At 41.7% G+C, this 24,193-nt stretch overlaps 1 protein-coding gene across 10 annotated transcripts in view; it reads left to right on the top strand.

Moving 5' to 3' along the window:
• Positions 1-24,193, top strand: part of DLGAP2 (DLG associated protein 2) — a 911,233-nt gene that overhangs the window by 760,920 nt on the left and 126,120 nt on the right. For 9 of the 10 annotated variants that reach the window (XM_083177368.1, XM_083177369.1, XM_083177374.1 and 6 more), the window contains 3 exons: positions 6,131-6,278; positions 10,741-10,800; positions 14,881-15,100. In XM_083177368.1, coding sequence (XP_083033494.1) covers positions 6,131-6,278; positions 10,741-10,800; positions 14,881-15,100 — 428 coding nt within the window. The remainder of the gene's footprint in view (positions 1-6,130; positions 6,279-10,740; positions 10,801-14,880; positions 15,101-24,193) is intronic. The other variant, XM_083177372.1, reaches the window with a different exon arrangement.

Genomic DNA, 24,193 nt, shown 5'->3' with positions numbered 1-24,193 from the left:
ACAAAGACCTTTTATTTGTTAATAAAATACTCTTTTAATGCACTATCAGGTGCCCCTTCTCATTTCCCTGTTTGCATAGATTTCCTACTCCTTGGATCCTGGAGTTTTGTTACACAGAGAAGGGAGCTGCAGCCAACCATATATCGGCTTGAGTGCTCGTTTAACCCCTGTTTGACTGAACAGGAGGCATTTGGAATACTGGTCAGAGACATACATTTGAACTGTTCAGCGCCTATACTCGCTTGTTGAAGTGTGTTTTATATATATATATCTATATATATCTATATTGGTCCAAGAAAAACGGCACTCAGGAGGCAGGATGGTGAAAGCACAAAAAGGTGTATTCAGGTCATTAGGACAAGCTTTCGGGGTATTAGCCCCTTCGTCAGGTCAAACACCTACAGCAAATAATATACAGTGCAGGACATACCTTTATACTGCCACAGGTTCCCGCCAAGCACGCCACGCTGTGCACGCACTGACCCCCGCCGGCCGGAAGCAGGAAGAACACACACTTCCGGGTAGACGCTAGTACTGGTTGCTAGGCAACCGTACAGCGCGTCACACCGAAAGGCGCAACTTCTATGCTAACAGCCGATCGGGTACATAAGCAAATGCATTGGGGCACGGGATGGCTTAGAACTGTGTCACTTCACTTACCCGACCTGCAGAGATCCCGATTCCAGAGGCCACGATCGCCCGACCGCGCACCTAAGCCTGGCCGGGACTCCAGTTGCTAAGCAACATGAGCGTCCCTACCAACTTCCGGTCGCCCGTCAGTTCCGTTCCTCCAGGAACATAGACCGTTCATGCAGGTCCTGGCAAGAAAAGAAAAGAATATACATCGTAAATACAGTATCACACAAACATGAACAAACAACATATAAACATATATACAAAATATATATAATATCATAACATCTTATCAAAAGAGGACTTGAATCAAATCAGACTGTTCCAATTTAATTTTTCGTTTAAACCATTTGGCTGTATGGTATCAAGTTTTAAAATCCACCTTGCTTCAAGTTGAAGCAAAGGTTTCACTCTATCACCCCCACGCATTGATTCCTTCACTTGATCAATCATGAAATATTTCAATGCTGCCAGTGTGTGTCCTTTGGCCTTGAAGTGGCGGGCGACCGGCTGGTCGACATCCCTACCACCCAACGCCAATAAAATATTTCAAGGCCAAAGGACACACACTGGCAGCATTGAAATATTTCATGATTGATCAAGTAAAGGAATCAATGCGTGGGGGTGATAGAGTGAAATCTTTGCTTCAACTTGAAGCAAGGTGGATTTTGAAACTTGATACCATACAGCCAAATGGTTTAAACGAAAAATTAAATTGGAACAGTCTGATTTGATTCTAGTCCTCTTTTGATAAGATGTTATGATATTATATATATTTTGTATATATGTTTATATGTTGTTTGTTCATGTTTGTGTGATACTGTATTTACGATGTATATTCTTTTCCTTTCTTGCCAGGACCTGCATGAACGGTCTATGTTCCTGGAGGAACGGAACTTACGGGCGACCGGAAGTTGGTAGGGACGCTCATGTTGCTTAGCAACTGGAGTCCCGGCCAGGCTTAGGTGCGCGGTCGGGCGATCGTGGCCTCTGGAATCGGGATCTCTGCAGGTCGGGTAAGTGAAGTGACACAGTTCTAAGCCATCCCGTGCCCCAATGCATTTGCTTATGTACCCGATCGGCTGTTAGCATAGAAGTTGCGCCTTTCGGTGTGACGCGCTGTACGGTTGCCTAGCAACCAGTACTAGCGTCTACCCGGAAGTGTGTGTTCTTCCTGCTTCCGGCCGGCAGGGGTCAGAGCGTGCACAGCGTGGCGTGCTTGGCGGGAACCTGTGGCAGTATAAAGGTATGTCCTGCACTGTATATTATTTGCTGTAGGTGTTTGACCTGACGAAGGGGCTAATACCCCGAAAGCTTGTCCTAATGACCTGAATACACCTTTTTGTGCTTTCACCATCCTGCCTCCTGAGTGCCGTTTTTCTTGGACCAATATTTATTTGTTTTGTTTTCGGGCACCGGGGCCAGCTGCATTATTGGAAATTTGAGTGCCGGCAGACTTGTATCGTTATATATATATAGTAGCAAGCGGTAGCGGCACTCAGAGATGATTTTCAAATTCAAAAACTGTTTATCAAACACTGTGCAACATTTGCCAAGGTGCAGAAGTATACAAATATTATACATATTTACAATCAGTAGTGATGTTTATAAAAAATACTTTTTGTATATCGAAATCCGGATGTTGTCCAAAATGACAACATGGTCTGAAAATTGACATTCTGAATGTAATTGTCAAATTCTAAACAGTTAGAAAGTTGACACATGTAATTGGCGTTAGACTGCCATTAGGGTAAGGCCAAATTAGTATTGACGATATTCTGAAAATGTTAAAATCTTGAAAGCCAACATGTAGACCATGTTGACACTATGGTGTCAATATATAATGTCACCATTTCATACCGCACCCATAGAAATCACCTTCTCTTTTCTTAGTGACATATCCTAGTCTTTATCTAAACATTAATTCACAGTGACCGTTTATTTATTAACGTCTGACAGTCCTTAATCTATGATAAAAAACAAATAAATTACCTTTGGTGAATTTCCTGTCGAGTCTAGGAAAGTATTATTTTGATTTATTGGCTTTCTTTTTAGGCCTTTTTACAGTTACATAAAGTACTATTTGAAGTAAATTGTTATACGAATAAATTGCCAATTTAGCATACGTCTGCTCCCTAAACATGACATTCTTACATAAAAGCATGATATATATATATACTTAAATGGAAGCACAGTCAATGGAGAGTACATTTTACTAAAATATTTTAAGGTTTTGTTTTTTTGTAGACAGCACACAAACACAAAGGGCCTGATTCTGGTTCACTCGCAAAAGCAAATGCTCTGTCTAATGGACAAAACCATGTGCACTGCAGGTGAGGCAGATGTAACGTGCAGAGAGTTAGATTTGATAGAGTTATTTTGTTTCTGTGCAGGGTAATACTGGCTGCTTTATTTTTACACTGCAATATGGATATCAGTACAAACCCCACCCAAATCTAACTCACTCTGCACATGTTACAGCAAGTGTGTGGTATGGCGGTCCGATGGTCAGTAGCCTAACGTCAAAATCCAGACGGGGACGAGTGCAAAGAAACCCCTTGCAGGCTCGCTGTGCATGCTTCACTCGCCACAGGTTCTTTTCTCCCTCTATGGGGGTCGTGGACCCTAACAAGGGACAATAGCCCCTAGTTTGGATCCCCCCTGTCAAAGCACTGGCAGTCGGGATTCCGACACCACGATTCCGTCACCATGATATCCCCCCTGTCGGGCCGTCATCCGGAACCCGTTACATCTGCCCCACATGCAGTGCACATAGTTTTGTTCATTAGAGAGATCATTTTCTTTTGCGAGTGAACCACAATCAAGTTCCATAATCAAAAAGGCCATACAGATTGTAAACTTGCAAGAAAAACCATCTTACCTCTTTGTCTGTTAATACCCAGTCTTGTACAATGTCCTTGATTGTCTAATTATTGTATACAATGGTTGATTATTTCTTATGTTCGATAGAAAGTAGAGTTATTCATATATATTGGGGAGGATTCTGGTTGGTTTGCAAAAGCAAACTCCTTCTTTAATGGACAAAACCATGGGCCTTATTCTGGTCTGTGCGTACTTTCCCGAACTCTTTCGGATGGCGTTTTTTAGCCGTCTGCGCATGCGTGGGCAACGCTATGCGCATGTGCCACGCAAGGTCTCCGTACTTGTTCTCACCAATACCGTACAGAAATGTGCACCGCATTCACTCGTGAAATATGGGCGTATTATGGGGGTCATTCGGAACTACACAGGGGCGTAGTTTCAAAGTGGGCTAAACCTGGGCGTAAACATGGGCGTACACGAGGGAGTGCACTAATTCTGGTACGCGTACATTCAAACAGCACACCGAATGCACACGAACAAAAAGGCAGGAAACATGCGGTCTTCATAAGCAAGTATTGCTTTGCGGACACCACTCGGTCATGCGCTAGGCATTCGGAATGCCCAATCAGTACGGGCGCACCTCAAACAATGTCAGCTGAACACAATACAATCCACTCCTTTACTCATTACTCAATTGCATGATGTAAGGGTTAATCTAAACTGGTAGTAAAGTGTTTAATTATCAATTAAAGAAATAATAGATGACCATTAAAAACAATCCCTTTTTAATGAGGTTGCCTAATTGCATAAGTGGGTCATGTAACAGTTTTCGGTGTTCAGATAATAGTGGTGAGTTTTGCGGAAATACACTGCATCGGTGCGTACGGGCAGGTTCCTGTCCGTTCTGACGCGGTAAGACCGTGCATACGCTGTAAGACCGTGCAGAATATGTGTGTGTCCACCGCACACGCAAAGGTTTGGATGTCGTCCGTAAACACGCCCTCTTCTTAAAGAGTGAGTCCGTCCGAATGCGGAGGACCGGTGGGCGTTTCTTCGTACGATGTCCGCACAGCGTGGCGTGCGGACCGCTCCGAAATAATTCGGAAATATACGCACCAACCAGAATAACCTCCCATGTGCACTGCAGGTGGGGCTGATCTAACATGTGCAGAGAGTTACATTTGGGTGAGTTATTTTTGTTTCTGTGCAGAGTAATACTGTCTGCTTTATATTTACACTGCAATTTAGATTTCAGTTTGAACACATCCCACCCAAATGTAACTCTTTCTGCACATGTTACATCTGCATCAGGGAGAAAGTGTCGGGATTTGGGCGGTCGGGATTCCGGCATCGGGATTTTGAACGCCGGGATCCCGACCGCCGGGATTTACACTGCATCCCCTGTAACAGCACTACTGAGGACATGATATGTAACTGGCACTACTGGGGACATCTATAACAGCACTACTGAGGACATGATATGTAACTGGCACTACTGGGGACATCATATGTAACTGGCACTACTGGGGACATCTGTAACAGCACTACTGGGGAAATTAAATGTAACTGGCACTAAATATGTGCAAGACAATGATTGCTTGGCATTCAATTTCAATGCCTGAGATAGTACATACATTTTGTTTCATGTTTTGAAACTTGTTTTTTGAACAAATAAAATAGATGTGTGTGTATTTCATGTGGTTGATGTGTTTGTACAGCATAAATGCAAGATACTTCAAAATACATAATAAAAAAATTAAACTATTTCAAAATACGGAATTATCTGTTATCCAAAATGATCCTGGTCCCAGGCATTTTGAATAAGTGATACTCAACCTGTTCTTCCTATAACCTATTATTATGAGGTACAGTAATATATTTCTGTTAATCCTACCCAAAAAAATTGTAGTCTTTCCAGGGCTTTTTTTTATAGAAACTTCTAATTTTAGGTAAAACATAAATAACTGATATTACCATGACATCTCCAAATAATAACATAAAACAGCCATACCTAATAGTATTATATCAGGCTTTTTTCATTATTAATTATATTGTTACACAGAATGCATCAACGAATGGGACCAAATAATCTGAGTTTCCAGTCTCTTACGTTTTACCTCTGTCCTTGTAATCAGAAAATCTGAATTTGTTCTTCGCTGTACTATTTTTTAAAAGTTTGGAAAGTTTAGTTATATATTTAAAAAATGCATTGAAAAATGTTAATAGAAACATGAGTTGTCTCAAGTACAATGCAACTTACCTAGCGCCGGTCATGATTTCTGAACCCTGAAAGTCAAGTTACAAATGTAAAGTAAGCAGAACAGAAAATGAGCCGGTATTCATGTCCTATGAAATTACACAAACGTATGCATTAAAAAACCTAGCTGTCAAGTGCGGTTATTAAGTGCTGGCTGTTCTACACACCTGAGCTCACAATGCTTTGTGTACTAAACATTACATGCAATTTATCTTCCTGATTTCCCTCCCTTAAATAATAACAAGGAAATTGCTGATATGACTGTTTACAAAGCTTACATAAATGGTATTTTCAGAGAATAAATGATTGCATTTGAAATTGTTTGTGAAATTGATGGAGGAATAAAAAAGAAAAATGATTTCTAGGCATAAATTGGTAAAATTGCATAATCAACAATGTCACTTTTATGTTTTGTAGTCAGAGCTACCTACAAGCAGCAAGTGAGATGCCTGCGGGACATGTTCTGGAGGCTTCAGTGAACTATAACTCCCCGAAATTTCGCTCCCGGAACCAGAGCTACATGAGAGCAGTCAGCACGCTCAGTCAGGCCAGCTGTGTCAGTCAGGTTAGAACTTCAGCTTTTATTATTTCCTCTACTCCTCTGTGTTTTGTCACTTCTCTAACAGTGATTTCCTAGCTCCCTTCAATCCTCTAATCAAGATGATTACTGTATAAGATTCCGCTAGCAAATACCAAACATTTAAAGGCAACACTGGGCTTACTAAAAAAATTACTTTTTTGTAACACAATTGGCAGGTAAATAATTTTGTGAATTCTTCCATGTTATACGCAGTGATATTAAAGCTAAGAAAACAAGGTAGATACAATATTAATACAAGGGGGTATATTCAATGCCCTTTGGTGAGCTGTGATGGTGAGCAGTGCCGACAGCTCGCTGTCACAGCTTGCAGGTCAGTATTCAACTGACCCCCCCTGCACTCGCTGTTTCCACCTCGCTGGGTATTTCCAGCGAGGTGGAAACGGTGAGTGCAGACATCAAATTGGTGAGGGTCGCCACTATATGCAGAGGGCTCGTTGCATTAGCGGCAAACCTCACCGTTCTAGGGAATCCTTGCCATCCTCTGATGGCTAGGATTCCCCAGAACATAGAATATGGCCAGTGAGGAGGTTAGATGGGGAGGATGGTTTGTTTCTGGCGATCCTTGCCGAAAACACGCCACCTTCGCTGCAGAAACCCTCTCACCAGCGGCATTGAATATTGCCAAAATTGTCTTTATCATGCCGTCTTTTTGTTTTCAGTAACACAGTACTTGTTGGTCAATTAATAACATGACATTGAATGCACTGGTACTTATGTAGTATCTGGGCTGCCGATTTTGTGATTGTATGCCTTACCTTAAGGCATACAATCAGATGCGATGCGATGCAATGCGATGCGATTTTGCATAGGATTCAATGTTAAGAAGGTCCTGTTCATTTCCCCACTATCCAAGTGGGCATAGAGTTGATTTTATATAGTGTGGCGAGCCACCGAGCCCGAAGCGTGGCGAGGGAAGCGAGCCCCGCGAGGGGACGCATATTTCTTAAAAAGTATTCTGTGTCCCCTCGCGGGGCTCGCTACGCTCGCCACGCTTCGGGCTCGGTGGCTCGCTGCGCTCGCCACAGGTTTATATCCAACTCCATGCCCACTTGGATAGTGGGGAAAGGAAAAGGACCCCTTTTTCCCATTGAATTCTATGTTAAAATGGACTCAGACCATTTTAACATTGAATCCTATGGAAAAATCTTGACCATCGCATCGCATACGATTTGGTCGCATGCGATGCGATACGATGCGATGCGATCCGATCCGATTTCTAAATCGGACGCCCAGATACTACATAAGTACCAATGCACTATATAGGTGAAACTACAGAAAATCACAGGTATTCTGATTTAGTAGTAAAGCCAAAAACAAAAAACCTGACTGTGCACCTGGGGATATAACATGTATAAGTTATGGGGCCTACACAGCGCAGTGTTCTGAGCAATCTGTCACTGCCCATGTTCTCAATAGAGAGAACACAGGCGATGACTAGGTTTACACTGCATGCAGTATAAATCTAGCCTGGCGAAAGCGATGCGTGGGGCCACGCGATTTTGAATCATCTCTAAGCAATCAAGTCAGATCGCTATGAAAATAGGCAAAAATCGCTACGTATGTTGGCACCATTAGATTTGTGAAATCTAAATTGCAGTGTAAATATAAAGCTGTGTAACATAAAGAGTGATAATTAATGTTGGCCAAATACCTCACTTATGTTGATCATGCATCTACTCTTCTATCAGGTTGGGAATGTGCGCTGTGCTGTGACATCATAACCCAGCTATGCACTCCCAGATGCTGGCAGTTCTGCTTCAGCAGCTAGGTCTTAGTGTGGTTCACCTCAAGGAAAACAAAACTCATTCATGTTTATGGTACCTCCTAAACCTTGACCATAAGGTGACCACTTATATACAGTAGGATCAGTCCTGAATATAAAGGATCACCATATCCCATACCATAAGGAAGAAATATAAATATGGAAGCTATAGTTTTAAAGGAGACAATAAGAGTGTGATTCAAACCATCGATGGGCTGCAAATCTTTCCCGCCCAGTTATCAGGTAAACAGTGCCCTGTCAGAGTTTCCCCTATGACTGTACACAGCTGGAAATGCATTTTCAGCCGCGCACAAAGGGGGAAATCCACACGCAATCATTCAACATCGAATCCTTTTATCCCTGTTTGCAGCTTTTAAGCAAGTCTAGACTTACTCAGCGCTGCGATGGCCGTGGGGGGATGGTGGCCACTGCTGATGTCAGCGGCCCTCCCTCTCAACGGCCGGGCGCCACCTGGGTTTTCCGGGGAACTCCCAGATGACAATGGCGTGCCACTCACAAACGGCTGCCAGCTGTCACTCCCTATGCCAACGGGCAGCTATGGCAATTTATTGTTGGCTTTGTTTGCAGTTTGACCACGAATGTGCACTATGTACCGTGTGCATGCGCTGTTGTTAGAAGACGGGGTGGATGGCTGATGTCCTGTGAAGTCAGCTGCCAGCCCCCGGCAGACATCAGGCTGCCCATGTACCCAAGAAGCACCCAGCCTTTTCATGGAAACGCCCATAAAACACTGGGCTTTCCCATGGGCGAGCCCATTCCAGCCGCCATCCACCCTTGGCCCAAACTCCCTGCAACAAAAGGCCCTGCGAGTGTGTAACCAGGGTCTGCACATGTGCAAATAAGTGTTTGCGCATGCTCAGATCCCAAAACATCGGAACGCTGCAAAATTCACCCTGTTCCGAACGAATCTGAAGTAGGCCCTAGATATGTCCGTATTAGGTGAAAATGAGCAGTCATTAGCTTTTTGCCTCCAGTCGAGTATAACCCTTCCACCACTACCTAAAATAAGATACATTTTCTGTTGGAGGAATATAGCATGACTACTTTCTTGTTTCCTTTTATAACTTTATTCCGCATTCTATTTACAGTTTATTATGGTTTCCTTTGTCTGCTCATGTGGTAACAAGGTCATGTGTACAAGAGAGCAGATAAGGGGCCTTCATAATAGACTGACCAGCACACTCTCTGCATGTCCCACCCTCAAGGATTTCATCCACCACTGATTCCAGCTACTTATGTACTGTACTCTATTCTGTTCTATATCCATGTATGCATAGTTTATGTGTAAATGCTCTAAATATTATATGCTCAAATTTATTGCAGGACTATTTTTATTTTATTTATCTATGAAGACTACTGATTTTCATTTTTGATCTTAGACTCATGCAAGTATTGGAGGATATGCATATAATAGGGGTATAAAGAAAAAAAGAGAGAATGCAGGTGCGCACTCTAATACTAAGCACTGCTAACCATAATAGTTATATTCAACTCCAGCCGCGACCAGGTGACCACAACTGGTCTGTTCTCCATATATTAAGGTTATGGCAGCATTCTAATAGTGTATATTCAACCACTGCTGTTCAGAGAGCATAAGGCTAACTGCAACATTTCATTTAACATGTCCAGCTAAACAAAGTACTTTAAATATCACTGTGACATTTTGAATACTGTGTTGAAAGCATCTCAGCAGAATAAAACCATCAATAGAAAACAGCTAGATAGTTAAATGGTAGAGGTCGAGCAGGAAATAAAACCACATTGCATTGCAGTGGGGATTAAAATCACCTCTAGACCAAGTAGAACATAAATAATGGCTGCACTATTATTTTCTAGAAAAGCCCAAACACTCATGTAATACAGTATGTAGACATTTTCTTGGTGAAGTTATATTATTATTATGAATCTTTGCTATATAACGTGTGTGTGTGTGTGTGTGTGTGTGTGTGTGTGTATATCATTTTTAAATGAGAGGTGTTATCCATCTGTTGTAATCTTGCACTTACCCTTTTACCCTTGTATATCATTATATTTGATGATTTATGTCACTAATCTTTCTAATCAAACAGTAAAATGTGACTTTTGTATGTAATCTACTTTAACCATGAAATTATTTCCCTTGTGGGTGATAAACTAACTCTACTGACTACCAAGGACCTATTATGCAGTAGTAGTCTTCCAATAGGTTTTTCTCATTTTCACTAAGATGAACTTAGTTGATGCATATAGATACAGACCACATAATACAGTAAGTACAATATAAAACGCATGGACATAAACCCTCTGATTATAGTGTTGGATGCTACTACTGGGCAGTCTGGTAATGAACATAGAAATACATATGTATATATATATAGATAGATAGATAGATAGATAGATAGATAGATAGATATTGCTTTTGGATAGGCGGATTCTTTATAAATTTTAAATATTATACTTAAACATATAAAGAAGACGCAGATAATCTTGAAAGCTTTAAACCTAATTGTAAAAAAATATGATTTGAAGTTTTCTTTTTAATGTTACCAGGGTAACTGAAGTGATCCTGCGGGGACGATGGAATTTCTTGATGGGATTGTACATGGTAATTCCATTAAGATCTCAGTGAAATCTAACAAGAGAATGTTTTCTTCTTTTTTGCAGGATTTCCTCATTGAAAGTCTGCAAGAATGCTTTACCTCAAAGGATTATCCTGAGATCAAGGTGGCAGTACCCTGTATATTCCCAGGCTAGGAGAAGTCTTTACTTCACTGTTTTCAAATCTAGATTATCACCTGTGTTCATTTTTGACAGTTGTGATGACCTTATTTCACTGCTGTCCCAAAGCAAAGTAGCCTATTGCACAGATCCCAAGGGCAATGGCTATTTGTGTCATACAAAAATACACTGAAAATCTAAACATTGCAACTGAAGCAAGTAATGCCCATTACTGTCTGCTATATACAGTAATCTGAATTATAATGTATCATCACTCCTAACTTCCATGCCAATGCAACCATTATAAGACTCCTTTTGAGGTGGACTAGTTTCTGTCAAAAGCGCAGGCATAAAATTATAGATACATTCTAAAATAATTGCGGAAATGTGCCTGCCTAAGGTATGTGTAGACAATGTAAGTATATCATGACGCACAAGCAAATTCAAAATAACAAAAATAAAAGAGGTTTAAAAAAAATGATCAGTTCTGAGCGAGACAGTACAGGTGAAATTTAATAGGATGAGAGATTCAAAAAGTGAGAGATTTGGTAAGAAAACTTTTTAAAGCGGCAATCATTTGCACTTCAAATTTAAACTGGTTTTGCAGTGTAAATGATTGCCGCTTTTAAAAAACTGGAGATTTCTTATCAAATCTCTCACTTTCTGAATCTCTCATCCTAGTACATTTCCCCTTATGGGTCCATCGCCTACTGCAAAAGCCACAGCAATAATCTAAGGAATACCGGACTGATTACACTGTAACGAGGAACCCCAAATTCCATGATCACCATGCCAGGTGAAATGACCCAGCCACAGCCTGTTCATCACTTACAGTAGCTCAAGTCCCTACGTAATCTCCCCGAAAGCTAAGGGACTATTGCAGTACCCCACCTGGTGAATGCAAACCCTGGCATTTCTTGTAGAACTACTTCCGGAACCATAGTTACAGTGTGCTGTATAAAAAGAACAAACAAAGAAACACCAACATTGCTTTTACTTCATAAGGACAAATATATATAACCATATAGGCTATGCCTACTTGTCCTGAAGAAATGGCTGGCCAGGAGACACCAACCAACCAGCATAGTTCTGCTTTATTCTTATTGGGCAGAAAATGAGAAAACTGCTGTGACTGGTTAGAAGTGGCTAGATCCGATCCACCAAAGTAAATTTATACCCTCTGTATACTGAGAGAGGCTGAGACTATGTAACATCATGATTGGGGGACCACACACTGCAGGTTGTCCTTTTATCCTGTGACCATTCTGGCCTGATTTAACCTAATGATGAATGTAGGTTTTTTTTTAAATGTACACAATGATGGCTATCAATGTCTTGGATCTTTGCGTGTGGGGTAGAGAGATTCATCTCCTAAAAATATATATATGATTGTAGTCAACTCTTAACTAGGGAGCAATTCTGTAAGCACACCTTTCTGTGCTTGGTCCCTTGTCTCTTAAGTCATAGACGTACAACGGCACATTCAGGGATACACAAAAGCATAATAAGAATACAGTATAAAAGTAATGTTGTAAAACATAGGGCTTGTGTCCATCTCTAAATGAGGCCCTATATATTTAAAAAAATGTTTACCTTATATAAGGAATATTTTTTTATATTCAACAGCAAATTATTTTTAAAATGGGATTAAAATAGTATATTCAGTATATGCTGCTATCGACATCTATTCTTGTAACGGAAGTGACATTCACTGATCATTTCCTGTCAAACAATAATATACTCCACTCTGTGGCAGAGACTGACCCTTTTATTAAACCCGCTGCTCATAGCTGTTAAAACCATGATCAGTAAGGGAGTACTAGCTGTTTGCAATGGCAGAATTTTGTGTATGAAGTATGGATCACAGCCAAACTCCCATCACATCGTACATCTCCTCCTTGCCATTCACATTCATTGCATTGTACTGAGCCTAAACTTTATTCATGTTTGTCTTTCTATTCAACTATTACCTGTTTAAGATATTGCTGTAGCTCTCAAAACTGCCCTTTCCAGGAAGCTCTTAACACTTGGTCAGGGCAGTAATAATACAATTGTTTCCCTGTATTAACCTAGACAATCAATAAGAGGAAACAGCTGAGCTAATTTACTATGTGTGCAAATGGAAGCATCTGATTGGTTTCTGTATATTTCTGAACATTTGCACTTTGATAGTAAATTCCCTTTGATGTTTTTTCATTAAGTAACATAAGAATTCTTCTTCTCTGGGAGTGATATCACATAGCAACTGCCATCTTGGGTACTCTGAAGGAATGAAGAAGGGAATAGCCTCACAATGTAATGAGATCTCTTTAGTAGATCAAAATTCCATAGCATCCATAATAAATGACTTGACAGCTTTAGAGAAAGTCTGGACCCATATGCCCTGAATAATGGCAAGTTGCCATTGTGAGATTCAATGCATCATTTACATTAAATTGTTTATTGATCAGTTATATCTATTCCCTTCTTCTCTTATAGACTATGAAATCATATCAGACACATTTGTTCGACTTATTTCTTTTTTTTTTTTAGAACAGAACATGATATAAATAATTTTTTTTCTAGATTCTTGGTGGTTACTATTGAGAAGCACCAGAAATGACTGTTGTACATGACAGGTTTCAGTAGGAAGTTGTTGTTGTTGGTTGCAATGTAACCTGCATTTTAATATTACAATTTTACAGTATATTTTTACTGTTAAACCTTGAGACTTTTATTATTATTATTATTATTATTATTATTATTATTATTATTATTATTATTATTATTTATTTTATATATATATAGAAGTGAATTATACACATTTTTGGACAATTCATTTTCTCTCTCTCTCTCTCTCTCTCTCTCTCTCTCTCTCTCTCTCTCTCTCTATAGGGATAGCAATAATAACAAAAGCTACCATTGCCTTTTAAGGGGTGCAGCTGTGCACAGTATAATAATCGCAACACTTTTTACAGTTTAGTATTTTTAATAAAAAATGATAAGTAAAAATAAATATTACAATCTTGGAGTGCACTTCCTAACATAATTTATAAAGACATTACAAGACATACAACATATAACATATAGTAAATGGCACTTTTAGTACTTTATATGAGGCTGAAAAAGGGCTCAATGGTTACAATGTCAGATCTTTGTACAGTTATTATATATTTGAGGCAATGATTTCTGTATTTACCAGTCCCGCATTATTATGATGCTTCTGCAGTGACCATATTTGTGCCAGACACCTTCCTGGATGTTTTGGCAATCTCTTAATCAGAGTATAGTCCTCACTTTATCAATGGTGTACTCCAGGTGCTGGGTAGCAATGTTTCTTGAGCCACAAACGTTGGAGTAAGGGACCTCCTAAATGGCTATAGTCCCAGCGGTACATTTGTAGCTGGTGGTGACCGAGTGATATCGGCTCACAATACGCGTTTCTCCGCCTGTGTAGGTGAATCAGCGTTTTCCTCTTTCTCTCTCTCTCTCTCTCTCTCTCTCTCTCTCTCTATCTCTGGTTAAGATATACTAAGCCTTGAAAAGTGATCAAACAGATTGTGAAAAACCAGCAACCAATCTGCTCCCAAATGTCATTTTTCAAACACAACATGTGACTTGGCAATTAAGAGTTGACTGACTGGTATTTTATCTCTCCATTTTATCACTCTTCAAGCTTAGTACTTCTGGTCCTTTCTCTCTCTTTCTCTCTCTCATATATATATATATATATATATATATATATATATATATATATATATATATATATATATATATATATATATATATAATTCTAAAACTGCTAAATAAACAATACTGGTTATGGATTTATTTCAGGGGATCTTTCTAGAGATAATTGCACAGGTATTGATTGTCAGGCAACTCCCATCTTCTCATCAGCATTCAGCATACTGAGAAAGCTGTTCCGACATCAAGGTCTCCTGTTCCTCTAGAGATAAGACATTTCCTCACTTCTTTCACTCTAATTTAATTAGGCCATATTTCCTCATCATGTTCCTCAGATGAAATAGTATTTTCTGCTGTAATTGGAATTATTGCTCGTTACTATTATTTGCAGTACCAACTCCATGTGTCCTCTTCTTCTAGATGAGTGAAACAGAAATTAATGGGCAATATGAGTCAGTGTGTGAGTCAGTTTTCAGTGAAGTTGACTCCCATGCAATGGATGCTTTAGACCTCCCGGGATGTTTCCGGACTAGAAGCCACAGTTATTTAAGAGCGATCCAGGCTGGCTATTCCCAGGATGATGATTGTGTTCCTCTAATTACATCTTCCAATGCCACTTCCACAACCAGGTCAACAACAGGTAAAGGTTGTGTTATATTCACATTATGTAAGGCATGTTAAAATATTCCTCTATCTATCAGCTGAAGAATAATAGATATTTATTTGCCATAGTTTAGTCAATATTTGTGTTGAGGACACAGTACTTATGTTGAATGGTGCTGGCCTGGGAATCGCCAGTGCACACCAGTAGCCTTTATGTTTTTCTTGTCCTTCTTTTTTTCTATTTAATCTTTATTATGCCTTCATGGGCATGATTCAGGCTAATAGGATTGGGGGTCGAATAGTTAGGGATAGGTATTGGGAGGGGGGGTGTCACTGGTCCAGACTGCGTATATCACTCCAGGACCATTTTCAAACATCCAGCCGCCACGCTGCTGCTGGTGATCTGCTGCTTGTATTGAGAGATGATGACGTTGTCATCTTGTGAGTCTGCATATTGCTCATTACATATGTACTAACATATGCCATGAGCAACTCAAAGAGCAAGATATTGATCTATATACGCTTGTCACATTCCAGACATGCCCCCAAAGTGGTGCAGCCCTGCTCCCAACATGCTGTGGCCACACCCTCCATGGGGGGGTCCCTGGGTTTGGCTGTACCGGGCCCAGGATTTCTCTTGGGTGCTCTGCTTATGCTCTTCAGCATGAAGGTACTGTATCGTGTATTAACCAAAAGTCAGCGTATCTGGTAAACATCAGCATGTGCACAGTCCTTGCACCCTTAAGGACTGTGCACATGCTGCACCCTACAGGTACTGTATAGAACCCTTTGGGTTCTATACAGTACCTGCAGGTTATGATCCACCCAATACATGTTCTCCAGGAGTAATAAAATAGAAAGATATGCAATCTAATTTATGGGTTTTAATGTTGATTCTAAACGTAAGGCATTCTTTTTGCATGTTGTGAAAATGAACATTGCCACCAATGTAACTCTAGCTGTTCATGGCAAGTCTGGTCAACAGGTGCGAGGAAGCGCATAAGGGATGAGCTAGGAGCCTAATCCAGAGACCGGGAATGAGGCAGAGCTGTCTCTTACAGTGAAGTTTAGGGCAGGCAGCAAGCAGGGGGATATGCAGTAAAAAGGCTGAGGCCAAGAGCAGCAGGCGACCAAGCATGATCGGACCTCCTCTTCCAGGACGGATATTTCCTTGCAATTGGAGCTGTTGGCTTCTGCTGCACACTCATCATGGGACAGCTTTAGTCAATTATTATATTAAAAGGTTTCTAATGTCTACATTATTTTGTTCAACGTTTTGGGTGGGTTTTATTTAGGTTATACACAAAGCCTTACATTCCACATTCCAATAAGTCTAATGCTGCTTTCCCACTGCAGACCAGTTTAAAGTACTGGTAATCTTAAATGGTATTTAAAACGGTATTAGCATTCCCACTGCAGCAGATTACCATTTTAAATACCATTTAAGTACCATTCCCATTGCAGTGAACCATGTAAAATGTAGAGTGCCTAACCCCCCCCCCCCAGTGTAAAGAGTGCCTAATCCCTCCCCCCCCCCAAGTGTAAAGAGTGCCTAACCCCCCGTACCTGCCCTGTGCCCCCACCTCACCTCCCCTTGTACTTACCTGTGGGGAGGCAGCGGGGGTCCTTGCAGGGTACAGGCAGTCCCAGTGCCTGATGAGAACTAGTAGTTCTCACTTTGCACATATGTAATGAGTGCACGTGCATAATAATGAGCCGCTCATTACATATGTGCATATGTAATGAGTGGCTCTTTATTATGCACGTGCACTCATTACACATGCACAAAGTGAGAACTACTAGGTCTCATCAGGCACTGGGACTGCCTGGAGGCTAAATAACGTTTAAGAGGCATTCCCACTGCCTCTTAAACGTTATTTTAACGTGTAGGACTCTGCTTTAAAAACGGGTTGAAATACCATTTAGCTTTAAACGGTATTTCAACTCTGGCACTTTCCCACTGCAGCCTTAAAACGGTAAATTGCGCTGAAAATCGGCAATTTACCGTTTTTTAGCTGCAGTGGGAAATGGGCATAAGATAGTGGATCTAAATGAGATTAATATATCAGCTTTAATCAACTTTTTCTACTTTTTCTGATAATTTAATATTGCGTTAAGCACAGTTAAATATGCCAGCATTTTTTTTTACTTTTCCATACAAAAATCTGAATAACAAGACTAGAATGTTGCTTTACTGTAAATGCCTCTATTCTTAAATCTATGTTGGCGTACATGCATGAATCATTTTTCCTTACGTACACAATTTGTTCTCCATTTATTCTTCATCTATTAAATGGATTGGAGTTTCATTGAATGAATGGAAAATATAAATGAAAAACAAATAAGTATAACAGACTCTGTCAGTGTTTGTTATAGTTTAAAGCATCTACCCTTGAAAAATAGCAGTGTGGGTTTGTATACATGGTATATTATATTTGGAAAATATAGTACTATTAATTATTTAGATGTGATATAGCTCATGATTAAGAATCTTTCAAATAATTAACCCCAGACCTCACATAAATCATGAAAGAATCATGTAAGTGATGTACCCCTTGGTGCAAAATATGAAATTAAATCTACATTTAACATTTTGAAGGCAAGTTACTTCCATGTAAATATTTATTTATTTATTTATTTATTAACAGTTTCTTATATATCGCACACATATTCTGCAGCCCCTGCCCCAATGGAGCTTACAATCTATATTCCCTTACACATGTACACGCACACGCAGACATTCTAGGGTTCATTTTTGATAGGAGCCATTTAACTAACTACCAGTATATTTTTGGATTGTTGGAGGAAACAGGAGTACCCGGAGGAAACCCACGCAAGTACGGGAAGAATATACAAACTCTGCACAGTTAGGGCCATGGTGGGAATTGAACCAATGATCTTAGCGCTGTGAAGCAGTAATGCTAACAATTACACCATCAATGCTGCCTAAAAAATAGTTGTGAATATGATGTTCATGTTACCAAAGCAAACTGCATACATTTACATTTTTATTTGTATATATTTTGGATCGCAGTGCACAACAATACATTATTTTGAACACTTTTTGTTAGATTTATTCATCTCAATGGGAGCACATTGTAATGTACTGAGATGTGGTTAGGAAAGCGTTGAATATGTTTTCACATGTTTTTGGCTTGACAAAATAACTTCTTGTTTTGTCACAGGTGTGAAAACAGCTAAACACACATCATATGCATACAGAACTATAGTGCTATTTATCTTGTGCAGGGCTGGATAAAGGCCGGTGGGGGGTCCAGAGACAATGACTTTTTGGGAGCTCCTCACAAAGGAAATAGCTGCCATACACCGACTTGATTTTTAACAAAAAACCTAAATGACAGCAGGAGGGCACAAGCTGGTACAGCGTACCTGCAACATATTTATACATAATATACCCTTTATACATATTGCCCACAGACAATATTCATGCCCCTTACACATAATACCCAGACAATATTCATGCCCCTTACACATAATACCCAGACAATAGTCATGCCCCTTACACATAATACCCAGACAATAGTCATGCCCCTTACACATAATACCCAGACAATAGTCATGCCCCTTACACATAATACCCAGACAATAGTCATGCCCCTTACACATAATACCCAGACAATAGTCATGCCCCTTACACACATAATTAGCCATGCCCCTTGCACAATATATTCACAGACAACAGTCGTGCCACTTACACACATAATTAGTAGTGACCCTTACACCTAGGACCATATTCTGGTCCATTCGCAAGCCCCCCTCGCACAGAGCCGATGTTGGGCGTCTGTGCATGCAGACACGGTGCATACGGCCACAGCGAACAGAGTGTTCACCAGGTGCATGCACCCAACATTGCAGGTGGTGGGTGGGGGGGGGCATGGGGAAGTGGGCCTTGATACTTCCCCATGGGAACGCCCAGCGTTTCATGGACAAGGTGGTGGGCTGGCCCATTAGTATATGAGAACGCCCAGCTTCTCATGGGCATTCCCATGAGAATTCTGGGCATTATCATGCTAATGGAGCCGGTAAGGATATGCGGGGGGCAGGCAGCTGAGATCACCGGATGTCAGCTGCCCGCCCACTTCCCCCCGAGTGTACATGCATCAGAGCAACCTTACATATGTGTGCACCATCCACATCTTTCGATGGTCATCGACCATCGGAAGATGTGGGAGGGTTCCAGTGGCATACGAATGGATGTTTATGTAAAACATCCATGCGCCGCCAGTGCAAACGTACGTACGTGCGTTGCGAGGGTGGTGGGCCAGCGTACCACCATTAGTAAGGCGGTATCTGGGTCAGTCGCAAGGATGTGATTCGCATCCGAGCGAATGAACCAGAATACTCCCACAGAAGAGTACTGCATGTAGCAGTCAGGGGAAGTGCAAGAAGGTGGTACACAGGGTGGGAGAGTGACATGGGACAGGGAGTGAAGGGGTTAAAGGACAGAAAGGTACAATGTCGACCTACTTCAGGTGTTGACCTAAGCCTTGTCGACCTTTAGTGGTCGATCTAATCTATGTCAACCTTTATTGAGTCGACACTATGACCCATAACCATGGGGGCCCAGGACAGCCACCCCTCCCTTAATCTGGTGCTGATGTTGTTTCTTGCATTTTAACATGCATGAAATGCTTCAACATCCAGTATAAACAATCATTCTGAGAAAGTCTGAATCTTAAACTGTCCGTCAGGATAAGTTCTACTCTAAGCACATGTCCCCACGAGAGACCACGGATTACCTTACATGTAATTCGCGTCCCCTTGAGGGGATCTCTGCGCTCGCCACGCTTCAGGCTCGGTGGCTCGCTGCGCTCGCCACACTATATAAATCAACTCCATGCCGACGTGGATAGTGGGGATATGAAAATGTTGGAGGACGTGTAATGCATCTGCTCGCCACGCTTCGGGCTGACGTGAATAGTGGGGGTTTCAAAAGGAGCTACAGAACCCCTAACCCTGTAGCCAGGGTTGCTGTACCCTGCCGTAATAGCTACTCAGACGCAGGAGCATCTCATTGATGGAGCGTCTGAGACGTTCCTGCGTGTCAAACAGATGGAGAGCCTCTCCCCCGGCACCAGCATGATCCACTCTCTGCCACTCTCTGCATGCTGGTGCTGGCAGTGTAAGAGAGGCGCTGAGTACGCTTGCCAGGGACGCCGGGGACAGAGATGCAGTTCCCGGCAACAGTACGGTAGTTACTTGTGTAGTTTTACTGCGGCAGCCTACGTTGATAACATAGCTTAGGCTGCCGCCGTGAAACTACACAAGTAAGGCAGCTGTTGGGCTACGCTGATAACGTAGCTTAGGCTACCGCCGTGAAACTACACAAGTAAGGCAGCTGTTGGGCTACGCTGATAATATAGCTTAGGCTGCCGCCGTGAAACTACACAAGTAAGGCAGCCGTTGGGCTAAGCTAAAAGAGTAGCTTCAAACGTAGCATAAGCTGCCGCCGTGAAACTAAACAAGTACCCAGATTCCAGGTGGGACAGGTTGGTACTGTACAGGAGCCAAAGAGAAGGCCACAACAAGCTGTGTTACAGTACAAGCTGTATTATAACTGGGCTAGGAGAATGATACAGAATAAGCCAGCCAATAGAATGATAAGGTTAATCAAAACTCAAAGTCAAAACCAAAGTCTGAGGAAGCAAGCAGGGACCTGGTTTACATGACGACTAAAGGGCCCACTGCTGCCCAAACCATCAATGAATTATTGTTAACATTGGTTGGTGTGCAGGGGGGCCTAAATGGTGACAGGGATTTTCAGGTTATGCTCTATAGCAGGCATGTCCAAACTATGTCCCTCCAGCTGTTGTGAAACTACAAGTCCCATCATGCCTTGGCATACTTTTTCTATTAGGGAATGCTAAAACTATGGCAAGGCATGCTGGTATGTGTAGTTTCACAACAGCTGGAGGGCCACAGTTTGGACATGTCTGCTCTATAGCATAGCAGAGTCATATGTAAATTATACTCTTTAAAAGGATTGAATACAGTTAATTGATTAATATAGAGAAAAACTCAGATCCTCTTTAAGATCGTATTTGCTGTTGCTTGCAGTGAAACTTTGCAAATAACAATGCTTGTGGCCAAAAGCTTGCTATACTTTTGATAACATTAATGGTAATTCTATTTTGTATTAAATTGATGGATAACACTCTTCCAAAGATGGGGAGAACAATAATGTAGGTTTTACCTATAATAAGGTTTTCTGTCATGTTGTGATTTTGAAGCTCTTATTACAGTATGTCTTGAGAGCACTCTTACTAGTCAGTCCATTCATAGATAGTTGTACAACTGGACAATGCTACCCTGCAGTTGTTTGGGGTTCTGGAACATCTAGAACTGCAAAGAGAAATATTTTATTCTTGCTGCAGGACAATTGTATGTATTACTTAGTAGCCCCAGATACAAAAGGTTCTCTTTTGGAACTTACAGTAGGAGAACCCGAAGTAGTGAGCATAGTATAATCTTTGTCACTTAAGATACAAAAAGGGATTAAAACACTTAAAAGGAAACCCTAGATCAGTGATGGCTTACCTTGACACTCCAGCTGTTGTTGAACTACATATCCCAGCATGCTCTGCTACAGTTTTGCTATTTGGCCATGCTAAAAATGATGTAGGGCATGCTGAGATGTTAGTTGAACAACAGCTGGAGTGTCAAGATTAGCCATCACTGCCCTAGATGATCAAACCATTAGAATACCTAGCCTCCTGCATAATGCCTATCAAGAAATGAGGGGCCAGATTAAACTAAGAAATATTAATATTTCGGGATATTTTTTAATACATGGATATGGTAAAGTGGCCCAAGCGAGTTTGTTGCCTTGGTCCCAAAGGGAACTTTATCCCATTTCTGCCTAAAGTTGACATCTGCAGATATGTCCCATGAAGGTAAAATCATACTCACCAACTTTTCTTTCCCCTTCTACAGGAGGGGAGGCATGGTCTGTGTATAGGGGCTGTAGATTGCAGGAATGCGCACTGATTGGGGGAAGTGGTTGCATAATCACATCCTTGTGGCTTAACCTGCTACTGTACAATGCCGTTAAGAGGGGGGGGGGGGGGTGCGGCAGCTATGATGAAGTGATTCAGTAGGAATTGCATCATCACCCCCTTTTCTAACCACTTGTGCTTTTGTGAAGGTGCAGGATGCTTACCCACCTTTCCAGGGGCTGGGAGGGTCACCTGATTTACAGGAGACTAAGGAGGTTATTTAGGTTCATACGCTTGCATGCAAATTCACATGCGAGCGCAATGTTTTTAATCTGTGCATACACATTTCTGCGCATGTGCCAGTGCGAGTGGCCACGGCAAACAGAATGTTCGCCGGGCGCTCGCACCCACCACTGTGGGGGGCGGCAGCCACAGGTAGTTGTGCCCATGGGAACGCCCAGCATTTCATGGGCGTTCCCATGAAACCGCTGGACATTCCCATGGTAATCACCCAGTGACATGGGTGCTGGGGCGGGCAGCTGAAATCACTGGATATCAGCTGCCCACCATTTTCCCCTTAGGAATACATGCAAAGCTAAGACCTCAGAGTGTCTTAGTTTAGCATGTTCCTTCTCCATCATTCGATGGTCGGCGACCGTCAAATGATGTGGTTGTTTCCGCCTAGGGGGAATTTGCCCTGCGATGGGGGGGGGGGGGGGCGCGGCGGCATATGCGAATGGTGGGCAAAAAATGACAAACAGTGCTGCAAACTTCGCAGCGCTACGTGTCAACCAGAATAACCCGCTAACGGCAAAAAACAAATGTGAAATTTTATTTTAAAACTATTTTTCAATATGGCCATTTAACAGGCACATTTTCACACCCTTTTCACATTGTTTTAGTATCACAGGAATGAATGAAAGGACAATTGGAAGATCATTCTTAACATTATCGTCCAAGCCCTTAAATTAGCATTTTTTAAGTAAGCAGATTGCATTTTGCATAAATGCTCAAATTCTGCTCAAATTTTCTAAAATCTAATTGTAATCTGATAGAACACAGGCTGATCACAGATAAAAATAAAAATTTATTTCTGAACCAAAGTATCAGTGATCGGTGCGCCATATATGTCATCTGATCGCTGTGCTCTCTAACCTTGGTCATCTAATCTGTAAAGTGCACTGGAATGCTGTGATGTCCTGGCCGGCAGTTTGCAGCGGGGTGGCCGGAGCGGGGGGGACTGGGCTCCTTTTTTGCATGTTTTTTGCCTAAACTGCTTAGAGATGTCAATCCCGGGATTGAGCATTTTTCAATCGCGATTCCAGGGATTGAAAAATTACCCCGGGATTGGCATCCCTATCACAGAGTAAGAGCAGAGCCTCAGACAACCATATCATTGTGGCATCTTTTGCCTGTTACGGTACTGTTTGTTACTTTATGCGAATACCACTACAAGTTCCTCCCTGGTATACAGCTGTGTGTCTGAATGTGTAAGGACTGAGATGCCCACTTTAGATGTTAAAATACCATTTGGTACGGCTGTAGATGGCACCATTGGTCACACTACTAAAGTCTGCACCAGACCCGTTCTAGGTGCAGACTGTCCATCAAAGCATGTGAGTAATTTTACTATTACTCTCACAATCACTTCAGTGACACCACTTCAACACTCCTATTATAAAACCATAAGCATGCACCACCTATGTGTGACAGCAAAGCCACTTTGCCCTTAAGTCGCTTATACTTGTAGTCCAAACCAAATATTCTGTAAGTTAAAGGTCCAGACATATGACACAAGGTCACCCTTTATAGTAAAAGTAATTAAGGCCCTTATTCTGATCGGTGCGGAAATTCCCGCATGCGGACGGACCGCCGATGTTGATCGTCTGCGCATGTGCAGAGGTCACTCTGCGCATGTGCAGGCGATTTCGCCGCACGGATTCTTTATACGCCGCACAGGGGGCGTAGAGGGGCGTGAGGGGCTACTTAGCCTCATTACCCTATGCATACGCCCCGCGTTTCATGGGCGTTCCCATGCAAACGCGGGTCGTATGCATGGTAATGAGGCCGTGACGCGTGGGTACGGGGCGGGCATCTGACATCGCCGGATGTCAGCTGCCCGCCCCTATACATGATTTCACACGGACAAGTGTCCGTGTGGTCTTGTGTTGCGG

This window comes from Crinia signifera, chromosome 3 (genome assembly GCF_055691185.1).
Source record: "Crinia signifera chromosome 3, ASM5569118v1, whole genome shotgun sequence".
NCBI lineage: Eukaryota > Metazoa > Chordata > Amphibia > Anura > Myobatrachidae > Crinia > Crinia signifera.
Note: the sequence above shows the minus strand (reverse complement) of the source record. Positions and strands in the feature narration are given on the sequence as shown.